This window comes from Silene latifolia, chromosome 1 (genome assembly GCF_048544455.1).
Source record: "Silene latifolia isolate original U9 population chromosome 1, ASM4854445v1, whole genome shotgun sequence".
Classification (NCBI taxonomy): Eukaryota; Viridiplantae; Streptophyta; class Magnoliopsida; order Caryophyllales; family Caryophyllaceae; genus Silene; species Silene latifolia.
In genome coordinates, this window is record NC_133526.1 from 6,557,986 (window position 1) to 6,573,093 (window position 15,108).

General features: G+C 33.7%; 1 protein-coding gene across 2 annotated transcripts; it reads left to right on the plus strand.

The window, feature by feature from the left end:
- The first annotated feature begins 86 nt into the window (after window positions 1-86).
- LOC141595287 (putative receptor protein kinase ZmPK1) lies at window positions 87-4,329 on the plus strand. 2 transcript variants are annotated; one of them, XM_074415254.1, is made up of 2 exons: window positions 87-200; window positions 1,773-4,329. In XM_074415254.1, exons 1-2 carry the CDS (start codon window positions 89-91, stop codon window positions 4,121-4,123), a joined length of 2,463 nt encoding a protein of 820 aa, XP_074271355.1. In that variant the 5' UTR covers window positions 87-88; the 3' UTR covers window positions 4,124-4,329. The 2 variants fall into 2 exon arrangements, with proteins under 2 accessions (XP_074271355.1, XP_074271358.1); XM_074415257.1 differs by having other exon boundaries at window positions 1,776-4,329.
- Window positions 4,330-15,108: the final 10,779 nt, after the last annotated feature.

The window sequence follows — 15,108 nt, forward strand, 5'->3', positions numbered from 1 at the left end:
GCTGATGGAAGTCCCTCACCAGATATTTTGAAGTTCAAAGGTAGCATAAACAAGATGGACAGTAGTCCTGACTTTCGTGAAGGTCTTGATGCTGTTAAGTGTTACCTCCCAAGCACTTGAGGATGTAACTGCGGAGATCAAGAGGGAATTTCTCAGCGAAGTAGGGCTTGCTGAGGAACTGGCAAAGTTTGTGGAGCTAGGTATGTGTTATACCCCTCCTTTTTTTATATTCTACATTATACCCCTAAACTTTTTACTTATTTCTCCATCATGACCTCGTTGAACTCTCAATTAACTTTATCACTATCGAACAACCATACTTTGACCTTTATTGGGACTCATTAATGTTGTATCACCATCCTATATGAGAAGCATCATAAACAACTTTTGATAAGCACAAGCTACTATTAAAAACATCTGTTATGATTCATGATACAATAATGGAGATTTGATCAATTTTTAGTTAGATTCGTATTGTATTTGGTGGGTTAATGGGTAATTCGGCAAACTAATAAGTAAATGGGTAGGTTATCGAGTAATTGAAATGATAAATAGATGGTTTAATAGGTCAATTAAGAAGTTAAGTTAGCAAAGACAATAATTAAGGTCATGGTATAGACTAGTGTATAGAATTCAGGGGTACACCATAGAATTTCAAAAATGTAGGGATACAACATAGAAAACCGAAAAACTCGAGGGTACACCGTAGAATAACCCTTTTTACCAAGTAGGTCAGGATTGCATCGCTCTTTACCTTGCATTATTTTTTTTCGAGCAAATAAATCATTTGTAAATATTGAATTATGGTTTGTTGCCTGCTCAAAATGCTTGTCCTTTACAAATTTGTTAAAATTTTAGCAACCAGTAGCTGGTTAAGTAGCATCCAGATTTCATCTGGGAACTATGCGTTTGGCCCAAAGTATTTTTCAACTAAATAATCACAAAATTCAGTGTTTGGCCCAACATCGAAAAGGTATTCGTCCACTAAATTTTCCACTTAAGGCTAACTCGGATCGCTTTAGCCTTCGAAACTACATTAACATATTAAATGATAGGCAAGGCATTTTAAGGTCTAAGAGCCTGGCTGTCTTTAAGCCTGAGGAGTAGTCATGCCCGGGCCATCCACCTTGAAAATGGGCATCGTGTCGTGCCGTGTCGGTGAAATGGAAATGGCGGCCTGGGCACGGCCCACGACCCATGCCGTGCCGTGCTTCGGCCCTCCACTTTACCCTTTTTTCTTTGTATTTTGAGTGTGCCAAGGCGTAACGTGCCTGGGTTAGGTACAGTCTTTTTTTATTATACTTCGGCCCAAGCATGGCCCGTGACTCGCCGTGCCGTGCTGGTGCGTGCTAAAATGGGTCAGCCGTGTTGGGGCTTGCCACCCCAATGGCCCACTTGCCACTTCCATTTTTCTGTGTATGCAATCAAATGGTTTTTATCCATTCTCCTATGGTATTCAGACTGCCAAACCCTGCTGTGACGTTTCAATGGAGACAGTTGAAACAAACCAAACATGCATCATAAAAAATTCTCAGTGGACATATTAAACTATAATCTGATGTCTGCTGTTTCTATTATAAGTCCTCTTTCACGCTACAACTTGCATTTTATTAGTCTCCATCCTGTAGCAAGTCAAACATGGCAACATACCCTCCCATTCTATAAAAACAACCAAAATGTGCTCAAAACAATTTCTGAATCCTGTTTAACCATGAAAAACCAGCATTTCACCTTCGTGTTCGTTTTCCTATCTTCTATAACTTCAGTTTTAGCAGGAAACACTCTCGCTCGAGGCTCTTCATTAACAGCCGAAAGCACTTCAAAATCAAACTTTCTTACTTCTCCTGACAATACATTCACTTGTGGGTTCTATTCCTTTGGAGCAAATGCATACTGGTTTTCAATTTGGTACACTAACTCGAACCTGAAAACTGTTATCTGGACGGCTAACCGGGACAACCCAGTTAACCGCCGCAAGTCGAGGCTTACTCTAAGGAAAGATGGTTCAATGGTCTTGACTGACTTTGATGGGTCAATTACCTGGGAAACTAATACTACTTCAGCTCATGTTGATAAAGCGGAGCTGCTCAATTCAGGGAATTTCGTGATCAAAGGTATAAAGGATAATATTTTATGGCAAAGTTTTGATTTTCCTACTGATACTTTGCTTCCTACTCAACTTATAACTAAGAAGAAAACATTGGTCTCTAACATTGGTTCGAAAAATTTTGGTTCCGGGTATTTTAATTTCTTTTTCGATAGTGATAATGTGCTGAGACTGCTGTATGATGGTCCTGAAATTACTAGCATTTATTGGCCGAATATTAACTCGGTTAATGTGTTTGCTAATGGGAGAACAAATTATAATAGTAGTAGAATCGCGTCTTTTGATAGGACGGGTCGATTTAATTCCAGTGATCAAATGCAGTTTACAACAACTGATGTGGGTACAGGGATAAATAGAAGGTTGACTTTAGACTATGATGGGAATTTGAGAGTTTATAGTTTGAATGATTCATCTGGAATGTGGGATATAACATGGCAAGCCATTTCGGGTCAATGTGATGTCCATGGTATTTGTGGTAGAAATGGGATTTGTGAATATAGTCCAGAACCAAGATGCTCATGTCCCCCAAATTACGAACCAACTGATTCGAGCGATTGGAGTAAAGGGTGTAAACCTAAATTTAACAGAAGTTGTTCAGATTCTCATTTTGTCGAGTTGAGCCATGTTGATTATTATGGTTTTGATCTCAACTACAGCAAACCTGTTTCTTTCGAAGCTTGCAGACAAATTTGCTTGACAGATTGCCGTTGTCAAGGATTTAGTTATAGACTCATTGGTCAAGGGACTTGTTACACAAAAAGTTCCCTTTTTAATGGGTACAGGTCTGTTGATTTCCCAGGTACCCTATATTTAAGGGTTCCGAATAGTGCAGAGCCATTGGACAATGTTGTCCTCAATGGGTCTCATCCTGTTTGTAGTAATTCGGAGGGTAAACTCGTACTTCTTCCCGGTTCATATGATGTAAGTAATCAAAGGATTAAATGGGTTTATCCGTACTCATTTGTTCTGGCTATTGGGATATTGGAAGTTGTCGTTTTTGTTGCAGGGTGGTGGTTTCTTTTCCGGAAGCATGGCACCTCTTCCTCAATGGAAGACGGGTATCGTGCTATCTCTAGTCAATTTCGGAGCTTTAGCTACCGCGAGCTTAAGAGGGCAACTGACAAATTCAAGGAAGTTCTTGGTGTTGGAGGGTTCGGAGCTGTTTACAAGGGTGTGCTATCAGATGACGATAGGATTGTCGCTGTGAAAAAATTAGGAGATGTTTTTCAAGGAGAGGAAGAATTTTGGGCCGAAGTAAGCACAATCGGTAGGATCAACCATATGAACTTAGCGAGAATGTGGGGTTTCTGTTCAGAAGGGAAGCACAGACTCTTGGTTTACGAGTACATAGAAAACGGGTCTTTGGACAAACACTTGTTCCCCGACAATGGCGCTCTCGGGTGGAAAGAGAGATTCAAAATCGCGCTAGGCACTGCTAAAGGCTTGGCCTACCTTCACCACGAGTGTCTAGAATGGGTTATCCACTGTGACGTAAAGCCTGAAAATATACTCCTAGACAAGGATTTTGAACCAAAAATTTCAGATTTCGGGTTAGCCAAGCTATGCCAGAGAGGTGGCCAGGGTCAAGGATCATCTGAATTGACCCGAATTAGAGGTACAAAAGGTTATATGGCTCCTGAATGGGCAATGAACCTTCCGATTACAGCCAAGGTCGATGTCTACAGTTATGGTGTAGTAATCCTAGAGCTTGTAAAAGGAATTCGACTGTCGAATTGGATGGTGGACAGTGATGTTGGTTCGGAAGCTGTATCGGAACTTGCAAATTTTGTGAGACTGGCTAAAGGGGAGATTGAAAGAGAGGAAGATTCATGGGTAGGGGACTTCGCGGACCCGAGATTAGAAGGGAAGTTTAGTAGAAAACAAGTAGCTTTAATGATTAAGGTAGGATTTTCTTGTGTGGAAGAAGATAGAAATAAGAGACCAACAATGGAATCAGTTGCACAAGTTCTTGCAGAATGCGAAGATGAAACAATTAATAGTATAGACAGTGTGTAAATAATGGGATTTTAGAAGGTTTTTATTCGCAATTATATGTTTCATATATGGTGTCTGTGTATCTAGCAGCCCCCGCTGGAAAGTGAGAAGCCCGAAATTTTTTAGTTAAATTTGTTCGCACACTCTAAACTTTTCCGCTGCCCTAATAGAAAATCTTGGCTCCCCGATATGAAAAGGGAAATTTGTATCGCTTAAATTGCATAAAACTCGTCACCTGGGTATTGGTGCTTTTTTTGCTTACTTTTCATACTTTCTCAAGTGATTTTGGAAGAACCACCAGATTAGAAGAGGGATCCGTGAACCAAGCAAATGACCTCAACCAGTCATGCATCACATTATTCACATGCAATTAATCACCATTTTTATCAAAGAGACAAACCATGACTTCATAAAAAAGACATACCATGATTAATTCATTCAAGTTTTATCCATGTAAGTCACCCAATTCATTCAAGTTTTATCCATGTAAGTTTTATCCATGATACCTCTTTTTATTTTGATTGTGTTCTCTCTATCTAACAAAATGAGTTTGACCATTGTTGACACTTATCTTGTCTCAAAATAAGAAAATTACAAATATTGACAAGATAAGTTTAATGTAAATATAGTATTACATCTTATTTAATTAATTGTATTATCGATGTCATTACTTCATATTTATATTACACCTTTAGTGGATATAATGATATAATAATAACAATATTTGTTAAAACAAAATTAACAAAACAGATTTAAGTAAAACCGATAATCTTATTCGCAGTAGAAGTGTTTAAGCATCTCTTTTCGACCTACAAAACAATACAACTAGTAAATTTCATAATTAAATTCTAAACGGAATTAAACACCAATAGTATAATTGTTAAATTTTTTAATATCTATATCTAAGAAACCGCGTATAAACTATTTTTTTTTTTTTGTGACGAGGGGTTGAATCCCCCCGGACACATGCAATACCCTGCAAACCACGTGTGCCATGTAAGACATCCTTTAGGATGACAGGTAACCGCAAACCACGTGTGCCATGTATAAACTATTTTGTAGTAACACAATCTTCAAATTTGGCTTTTCATTTTAAAAGTCATTAAACATCAAAACAAATACTAATAAAATTTTGGGATTTTTCTTGTTAGAATAAATTTTACTGACAAAATCATCATTTATTTTATTTTTCAGCGTTTATAGTTCTCGCCGTATTCTTTCAAAACAATGTTAACCATTCAATCTACCTTGAGTTATAGCTCGCGAATAAAAATATAAAAATTTATATTTGAAATTTTTATTTTAGGTTGAATTAATTACATAAATCAACTGTTTTTAATAAAATAATTATAAAAGGTAGAAAAATGACTGAGACGGATGGAGTATAATAAAAAAAGAAAAAAAAAGAAAACAATAATAACAATAATCGTTGCAAAATACTAACAAACGTAGCAATATCCGTGACAAAATACTAATAATCGTGGGCAAAAGTTTAATAAATTGTGGTCATTTACATAACAATAAATATATACATATTGATTAATAATTTTTTTTCTTACGAGTCTATTTTGTCCTTAAGGTCCAGTGCGATCGCAAATTTGGGTTTGCACGACACCATCGACAACATAGCTAGTCTCGTGAATTTCACGGGTAATAAAACTAGTTATTATTATAAAGTTCGAATCCAAACACTTAATCCCCTATATACTACTCCCTCCTATTCCAGATAATCGTCCCATTGTCCATTTCCGTCTAGTCGGGTAACTGTCCCATTGTCTATTTTTGGTAAGTGTTGTGTGGTCCAAATTCAATTCCATTTCCGTCTATTCACATAACTGTCCCATTGTCCGTTTTGTGTGATCTAAACTCACTTTCTTAATTCTTGTGCCGTTTTCACAATGGGACGGTTATGTAGAATAGGAGGGAGTAAAAGATTAACACATCTCCAAATTCTCCCACTTAAATTTCCCGCCTAAGTGATATTTTGCTGGATAATATTTATTTCCTAATTAATTAGTGTTGACTATCTATCTATATTTACTATCAAACAATATTTATCTCCTAATTAATTTTATAACATCAATTTACATAATAAGGCTAACAAAATATTTCCTTGGAATTATATATGCAAATTTTCTACCCTTTTCAAAATAGAGATAAACTGTATTAGTTTGATTAATTGTCAAACTAGTATAGATTCCGTGCTACAACACGGTAATTTTTAGATGTAACTAGTTTTGGTGCCCGTGAAAATCACGGGATCGTTAATAAACCATTTAAACATAGAAAAGTTTTTAAAAAAAGTAGTGAAAAAAGAAAAAGAAGCCAAACCTGGAGGAGAAGACATCCAAGAGCGGCGAAAGGTGCTCAACGCCATCCTTGAACAAAAGTTATATGTTGGAAGAAATTTTAGTGAAGAAATAATAGCGACAGAGAAATGATAGGGTAGTGATACACGGTTTATATAGAGGAGGGGGAGGGGATAGTGGGATGGATTTTGTGGTTAGCTTTGACCCCACTTATTATTACAGTAGGATGATTATGACTAACAAAGTGGTTTTAGCTAAAACTGAATGAGCCACATTACATAAAAATAGGTTGTCTTGAGCTTAAGACAGTCTTAAATGAAATTTTGTAATTATCCTATTTGTGTTAGTTTTTGAACCAATGACTAAAGTGACTAACATTAATATGTTCTTTATCAATAAAAAATTTTAATCAATAACTTTAATAGACTTGGATAAAGTTAGCGTGTTGACAATAAGATCATAAAACTGAAAGGACAACATCAAAGTTAGGCTTAAACAATTGTGCTTATTCATATAATGCATAGAGGTAGATATGAAAAACTTCTAGGAGATTATGAATCTACTCACAAATAAGTTTTGGGCACATAACAACTTAAAATTTTTGGCATATATACTGATTGAGAGTTCAAAATCATTCTACCATACATCACTACAAGGATAACACGGAAAAGTGACGGACGAATCCGTCACTATATAGCATTTCCCGTCACAAAAAGCGGGTTTGTGACGGATTACCCGTCACAAACCGTCGTCACTATATATGGTCATAAAAAGCGGGTTTGTGACGGATAATCCGTCACAAATCCATCTGTGACGGATTTGTGACGGATAATCCGTCACATAGTTTACCAACAGTGACACGTGTACTCCGTCACAAAATATTAGTATGTGACGGCTAATCCGTCACAAATGACTCTTCTTGTGACGGACTTTCCGTCGCAAATTGGACTTTTGTGACGGACTTTCCGTTGCAAAAAAGAATTTTTGTGACGGACTTTCCGTCGCAAATTGGACTTTTGTGACGGACTTTCCGTTGCAAAAAAGAATGTTTGTGACGGACTTTCCGTCGCAAATTGGACTTTTGTGACGGACTTTCCGTTGCAAAAAAGAATTTTTGTGACGGATTTTCCGTTGCAAATCAGAATTTTTGTGACGGTTTGTGAATGATAATCCGTCACAAACCGAAACAAACATTTTTAAAAAAACAGCGGGTTTCTTTGCTGGCCACAATGTACGTAGCATTGTTTCAGTAAAACCTGCAATATACCACACAATCCCGTCGACCGCAAAGCGGGAATCTATGTCAAGTCGACCGCAAAGCGGGAACCAATCAACAATACGTTTTAACTAACACCAACACCGAATCATAAAGTTAAAGGTTGTCTTTTATAAATAAAATCTAACATAATTAAGTTAGTGGTTTACATAAACTTCATCAAATCTACCAAGGTTCAAGATTTGATTTTTAGTTAAGAAACTAAGAGTTTACCTAATCGGGGTAACGTGCTGACTACCAAATGGATGACCGTCATCCGTGAAATCGTCTCTATGAAATGGAGGCGGACCACCTGAGCACGTAGGGGGGGGGGAGGGGGAGTCCATCCATACTTCTCGAACAAGAACGCCTCCATGCTATCTCCTTTGTGCTTTTGGGTCATCATCTCTCCTTCCATCCTACCGATTTGCTGTCGCAATTGTGAATTTTCCATTGTGACTCGAGAAAGCAAACTAGGTGAGTAAGAAGAAACCGAGTTACTAGGTCGTGTTTACTACCTAAGTGACTTGAAACGTACAAAGACAGTCCCAAAACGGGGACTATTCAAGAATTGCTCCTAATGAGAAATTCTTGAACGGGTTACTAGGTCGATCAACATCAAAACAAACAATTATTTGAACATCAACAATAAAAACAATGGCTACTAATTTTTAAACCAATATCTAACTTACAATTTATATTCTTCTAATTTCTAACTAGCATAACAATTTGTAAATGACATTTTAAACCAATTTCCATCATTTGACATTAGTTTATAATCATATCTAACTTACATTTAAAACAAATTTCTAACTTACAATTTATATTCTACTACTATACTACTAATTTCTAACTTATATTTTTAACCAATTTACAACATTTTTGACCAATTTACAACATTTTACTAATATATTAACTTGGAATAATTGATAAGAATAATCCCACCTTTGTCTACTCTTCCCAAAATAGTCCCAGCTTTAACTAATCCAAGAATGATCTCACCTTTGTAACAACTCTTCTTAAAATGAGCCTTTACTTGTTTGTAACCTATAATAGAAGGTAATTTTCTTTTTATTTGTTAATTGTATCAATCAATCATTCATTCATCAACACCCCCTTCCCCTACCTCCTCTCTTCTAGTTTGTGTCACTGTGTTTTGTACTGCCAAATTCCAGATTCTTTTTCCTCTTCTGCCTTTATTCTTCCACTTCTTGTAATTCCTTCATTTTATTTCTTTTTGTCATTTCTCTCTAATTTTGCTCTAATTTCTAACTTACATTTTTAACAAACATAACAATTTCTAACTTACATTTTTAACCAATTTCTAATATTCTACTAAAATATTAACTTTAACAATATCAACAACAATAATACACACAACATCAACTATAACAACATAAACAATAACTACATCAACAACAACAATGGCTACTATCCTAGAGTCATGTGGTTAATTATTTAAATAATAATTAGTAATTTAAAAAGATAATTAGTAAGAAAAGATTACCTAATTAACTAAAACTGAAAATGGTGGTAGTTGATTGCGGTGGCAGCGGGAATAGGTGGCGGTGGCGGCAGCGACAGTCTTGACAAGTGACGGTGGTTGATGTGGTGAACAATGGTGGTGGTCGATGTTTTGGGGTAAATAATTAGGGAAATTGATTTGGGGGAAATAAGAAAGGTAAAGGGGGGCGCGACTTTGTTTTATCAGGAAAAAAAACTTGTGACGGACTAGCCGTGACAAATTCCGTTGCAAACCCGCATTTTTTGAATTTTTGTGACGGAATATCCGTCACAAGTTTTAATTATTCCGTCACGTGCGTACTTTTTAGATTCCCTCTGGAAGAAGTGACGTGTGTCAGTTAAAGAAAATTTGTGACGGACTAGCCGTCACAAATATCCGTTGCAAACCCGCTTTTTTTGAATTTTTGTGACGGAATATCCGTCACAAAATTTGTGACGGACTAGCCGTCACAAATTCCGTTGCAAACCCGCTTTTTTTGATTTTTTGTGACGGAATATCCGTCACAAGTTCCTTTTTTGTGACGGATCACCCGTCACAGACTTTGGCGCCTTTGTTTTTGTCAACCCGCCAAATTCTTGTGACGTTATGTGACGGCTAGTCCGTCACAAATACTAGTCCGTCACAAATCCGTCACAAGTCCGTTGCAAACCCGTATTTTGTGACGGGATTTTCATCCGTCCCTATTGTTCCGTCACTATGCCGTGTTATTCTTGTAGTGCATTGGCCTAGAAATGATCTTATATGTAGAAGCAAATGATGCTTGACCCCTTTTAACGATAAGACAGGAATGAACTCATCTTATTAAGCTTATATATGAACGATGTTTGTGTTAACAACGTTGGTCTTGAATTTTCCTTGGTGACAAACTCAAAAATTTTGTTTATACATATGCTTCACAAACGTTATGATAAATGCGAAGTATTATGTATTTACATTCGAAATTATCCGGGCAACGCCCGGGCATGAAAAATCTAATACTCCCTCATATTCTACATAAACCTCTCTATTCATGGGAGGCACTAAATTAAGGAGGAGAATTAAAATAAGGTAAAATATTGTAGTGGGGTTTGGTAATTGGAGGGAGGGAACCCAAATTTTTTTGATATAAAAAATATGTACTTTTTAGTATGTTATATGTCCACATTGAAAAATAATGTAGGTGTGGTGAATATATTATGTATAAATAATAGAACTGTCTCATATATATACATTTTCTATATTATATTAAAGTGATGTTTATAATTTTGATATAAAAACTTTATATTTCATTTGACAAAAAAGTATCGTATGAAAATTATATAATTAGATTGTGACAAAAAAATGTTATCATTAGATTGTAGATTTTATTGTAATTTCTCATTATTAAATCGGGTTGATGTCAAAGTAGGTGCAAAAAAAATGGTGTATTTAGTATGTTATTTGTCCTACATTGAAAAATAATGTAAGTTTGGTGAATATACTATGTATAAATATTAGAATTGTCCCACAGCGGAAGATTACCATAAGGTAGAGTGATCTTATTATTATAAATAGAAGTCATAACCCAAATTTTTTTGATTCTCTTAAGTATTGTCAAAGAGAGCTCTTAAAATAGTTTGTATTACTGTCTCTAGAATAATGATCTCTAACCTAAGTTAATCTTTGGAAAATCTTTTAGTTATTATATATAATATATACTCTATATTTCTTTTTTTGTATTCAAGTGGTAATCTGGGAAAGAAAAAGGTGAACACATGGGTACCATTTGTAGAAACTTAAAATTAGGGGTACCATGTGTAATCTATCAAAGTTCAAGGTTACCATGAGAAATTTCCAATATTATAATGATATAGTAGTTAATTAAATTTTCATTTAGAAGAGAGAGAAATCCGTACCAATAAAACAATAAAAGTGGTATTATTTTTTAATTTTTATTTTATTGTCACGCTATCAAACTTAACGTCCATTTAACAACCTTTACATTAGGGGGTACCATGGGCAAAAAAATGGAACCTCAAGGGTACCATAGGCAGATTCTTAAAAGTAAGGGTAACATGGAAAATCTGACAAAATTAAGGGGTACCACGGGAAATTTCCGTATCTCAATTATGATAAAAAAAATTGAAGAAAAACAAATACAAAAATTAATGGAGAGTACCTGATCATATTATTAAATTTAAATATAACTATTAGATAAATGAGTAGCAATTGTCCGTATTCGGTATTCAGGATCTGGTTGGATGTCGAATTAAGTGCCAAAAAAATGGTGTAACTTTGAGTATGATATTTGTCCCGCACATTGAAAAATAATGCAGGCTTGATGAATATATACTACGTATAAATAGTAGAATTGTCCCATATCAGAAAAATAATCCAAGTTTGGTGAATATATTACTTATAAATAGTAGAATTGTACCACACCAAAAGATTAGTATAAGGTAGAGTGATTATATGATTATAAATAAGTTAACCCACGTATATATTAATCCTTTATTTTTTTTGAAAGAGATATTTTAATAATATGTAAACATATCATTAGACATAGTCTCACATAGAATATAAATATTAAACCCTTATACCGTTTTTTTTTTTTGCATTATAAATAAGTTAATTACCCCGTTGCAACGCACACACACTCAAACTAAGTTAATGTCGAACATTATTAATGGAGAGTACTTGATCATAGTATTAAATTTAAATATAAATATTAGATATAATGAGTAGCAATTGTCCGTATTCGGGATTTGGTTGGATGTCGAACTAAGTGCAAAAAAAATGGTGTAATTCTGAGTATGATATTTGTCCCACATTGAAAAACAATGCAGGTTTGATGAATATATACTACGTATAAATAGTAAAATTGTCCCACATCAGAAAAATAATCTAAGTTTGGTGAATATATTACTTATAAATAGTAGAATTGTACCACACCAAAATATTAGTATAAGGCGGAGTGATTATATGATTATAAATAAGTTAACCCACGTATATATGTTAATCCTTTATTTTTTTTGCAACTCACAGGCATTCAAACTAAGTTAATGTCGGAACATTATTAATGAAGAGTACTTGATCATAGTATTAAATTTAAATATAACTATTAGATATAATGAGTAGCAATTGTCCGTATTCGGTATTCGGGATCTGGTTGGATGTTGAACTAAATGCAAAAAAGATGGTGTAATTATGAGTATGTTATTTGCCCCACATTGAAAAACAATGCAGGTTTGATGAATATATAGTACTTATAAATAGTAGAATTGTCCAATATCAGAAAAATAATCTAAGTTTGGTGAATATTACTTATAAATAGTATAATTGTCCCACATAGAAAGATTAATATAAGGTGGGGTGATTATAAATAAGAGTTAACCCACGTATATATTAATCTTTTATTTTTTTGAAAGAATATTTTAATAATATGTAAGCAAATCATTAGACATAAAATGTGAACATTAAACCCTTATAACGTTTTTTTTTTTTGCATTATAAATAAGTTAATTATCCCGTTGCAACGCACGGGCATTCAAACTAGTAATTTATTATTTTTAAGTGTTTAATTTGTGAATAAATTATATGGAGTATTCCCTCTCTCACAGTCATTTGTTTAATGTTAATTAAAGAACGTAATTTATTTTCGCAGTATATTTTTTACTCATTACAGTACTTTTTACACGAAATTTTCCATTTACATACCCTTGAATAAGAATAGCTTTATAACTCAATTCTCAATATCCTGAAACCATTTAACGTCTTTCCAACAATTATATCCCCTAAATCAACTAAATTTCATCAATTATATACAAAAAAATGTGTGTGAAACGGTTATTTAATTACTAAATGCAAGTTATGAAGAAATTAATGGATTATATCCTCTTCAATTATACAACACTTCATCAATTGATTCAATCAATTTCAAAGAGTGAATTGGAAATTGAAAAGTAATCAATCAATTGGTAATTAGTAAGCAATGGGGTAACTTGTGGAATATTGATATGAATTGATGTAGTTGCGCGTTTGCCTGAATTACCAACAAAAAAATTGACTTTTGTGAAGAAATTTAGGGTTACTGTAAAATTAGGGATTACGGAACAAAAAAGAGAGCATAGTCACTGACCCACTGTCACTGATAGGGAATGTGGTTGGCTAGGGGTGGGGTGTTTAGTGGAGTTGGAAGGGGAGGAGATGACCGCACTGCTTATGGATTTGAGTTAGACCTTTTTTTATTTTTTCAAATGCAATACAATAGGGAAAGTAAGTGAGAAGGGTAAAACGGTCAAAAATGTACTGCAATGAGTAAAATGTGTAATGTGAAAATTAACACCCTTAAAGAACCACTCACAAATAATTAATAAAAAAAGGGTAAATAAATGAACACGACAGAGGGAGTGATATTTTAATACAAAAGTTAGTAGACTCCAAATTTTCGATTTAAGATGATATGGATAATTATGCTAGTCTCATAAAAATATTTCTTATCTCATTTGAGTATGCAAAATGATTACGCGAAGTTCAAAGTACATCCATGGTACGATCGCATTAACGTATACATACCTCCTAAAATAACATCATTAATTAAGTTATCAATTTAATTAATTCGCACCTCCAGTTAAGAATATTAATCTAAATACATGAACAAAAAGAAAAGAAAAAAGGAGACACGAAATTTCAATAAAATACTCTAAATTACCGAGAAAGAAAAAAAAAAAAAAAAAAAAAAAAAAAAAAAAAAAACGGACTTTTTGTAAGGACGGGCAATGTTGGTTGGACAACCATGATTGGCATCAAATAAGACAATATGAATTGTTATTTGGATGAGATTTTATAGAAAGGAAATCAATGACTTTGAATTTTCTCGTTTGAGTTGCTAATGATTCTTCAATTGCCTCTTTAATCAATGGTACTTTAATTGTCTATTTATTATTTGACCATTGCTTTGATCGGCTTCAATATTATGGAATATGAATGGTTGTTTTCACCAACAAACATTGCAACTTGCCTCTTTATTCCTTAAATGGATATATTGTTTTTATTGTCCTTTTGGGTATATTTTAAAATACTTGACCCTATTTTTATCTTGCAAGAAACAACAGTGAACTTGAGCAGTTTTAACAACTATTCCAAATAATTTAAAGAAAAAAAAGGCTACATTTATTTAAAAAATCACATTTTATGCTCTTAATAATATACTTTGTAGTATATATATAAGATTAGATTTAAGACAAAAAGTAAGAGAGTAAAGTAAAGATCAGAACTCTATAAGTGACGAGCAAAACTAATTGCATATTTCTTGGAATCACGCAATAAAATAGAGATTTATGCATATATAATTCCAAACATAGATGCTTCATATTCGATCATTCATCCAAAAGTATAATCAAAACAATACTGTTATACTTCATACGAAATATTAGTCTTTCCTAATTAATGGGAAAATAAAATATAAACAAATCATTTTAAAAAAATATTTATCCAAAAAATATTGTGAGTTAAATAATAATATATTTGATGGAAAACAAAAAAAAAATGATTTAAAAACTTGAAAGCACTGGAATTGGAACAATGAATTGGAGAATAATAATCGGTTTCTAACTAATTACTAATCATGCAAAATATTTATTATGCATATTATAACACTATGATAAGATCAAATTGACATATGTGCATCGTACTTTAACACTTAGGCTAAACATTTTGATATGTAACATGTTTGACAAAATAAATGTAGAACACATAAGTTCTACAAAGGAGACTAAATTGTAGGAAAGAGTGAAAGACAATAATGTAACATGTCAACAACTTATTAAAGATTTTTGCTACCATTCGATTGCAAATACATCATTGTAGAAAAAGAAAAGCCGACAAAAATAAAAGAGCCATTCAAACCAAGTAAATATTTGTAAAAAAGATCCATAGCCATTATTTTCAATCTCGTGCA

What these genes read in the sequence shown, in the direction of transcription:
- LOC141595287 (XM_074415254.1), top strand. Translation starts at nt 89, where the DNA reads ATGCTGTTAAGTGTTACCTCCCAAGCACTTGAGGATGTAACTGCGGAG. An exon ending in GGCAAAGTTTGTGGAGCTAG is followed by an intron (nt 201 to 1,772) that starts GTATGTGTTATA and finishes CTTCAGTTTTAG; the next exon opens with CAGGAAACACTCTCGCTCGA.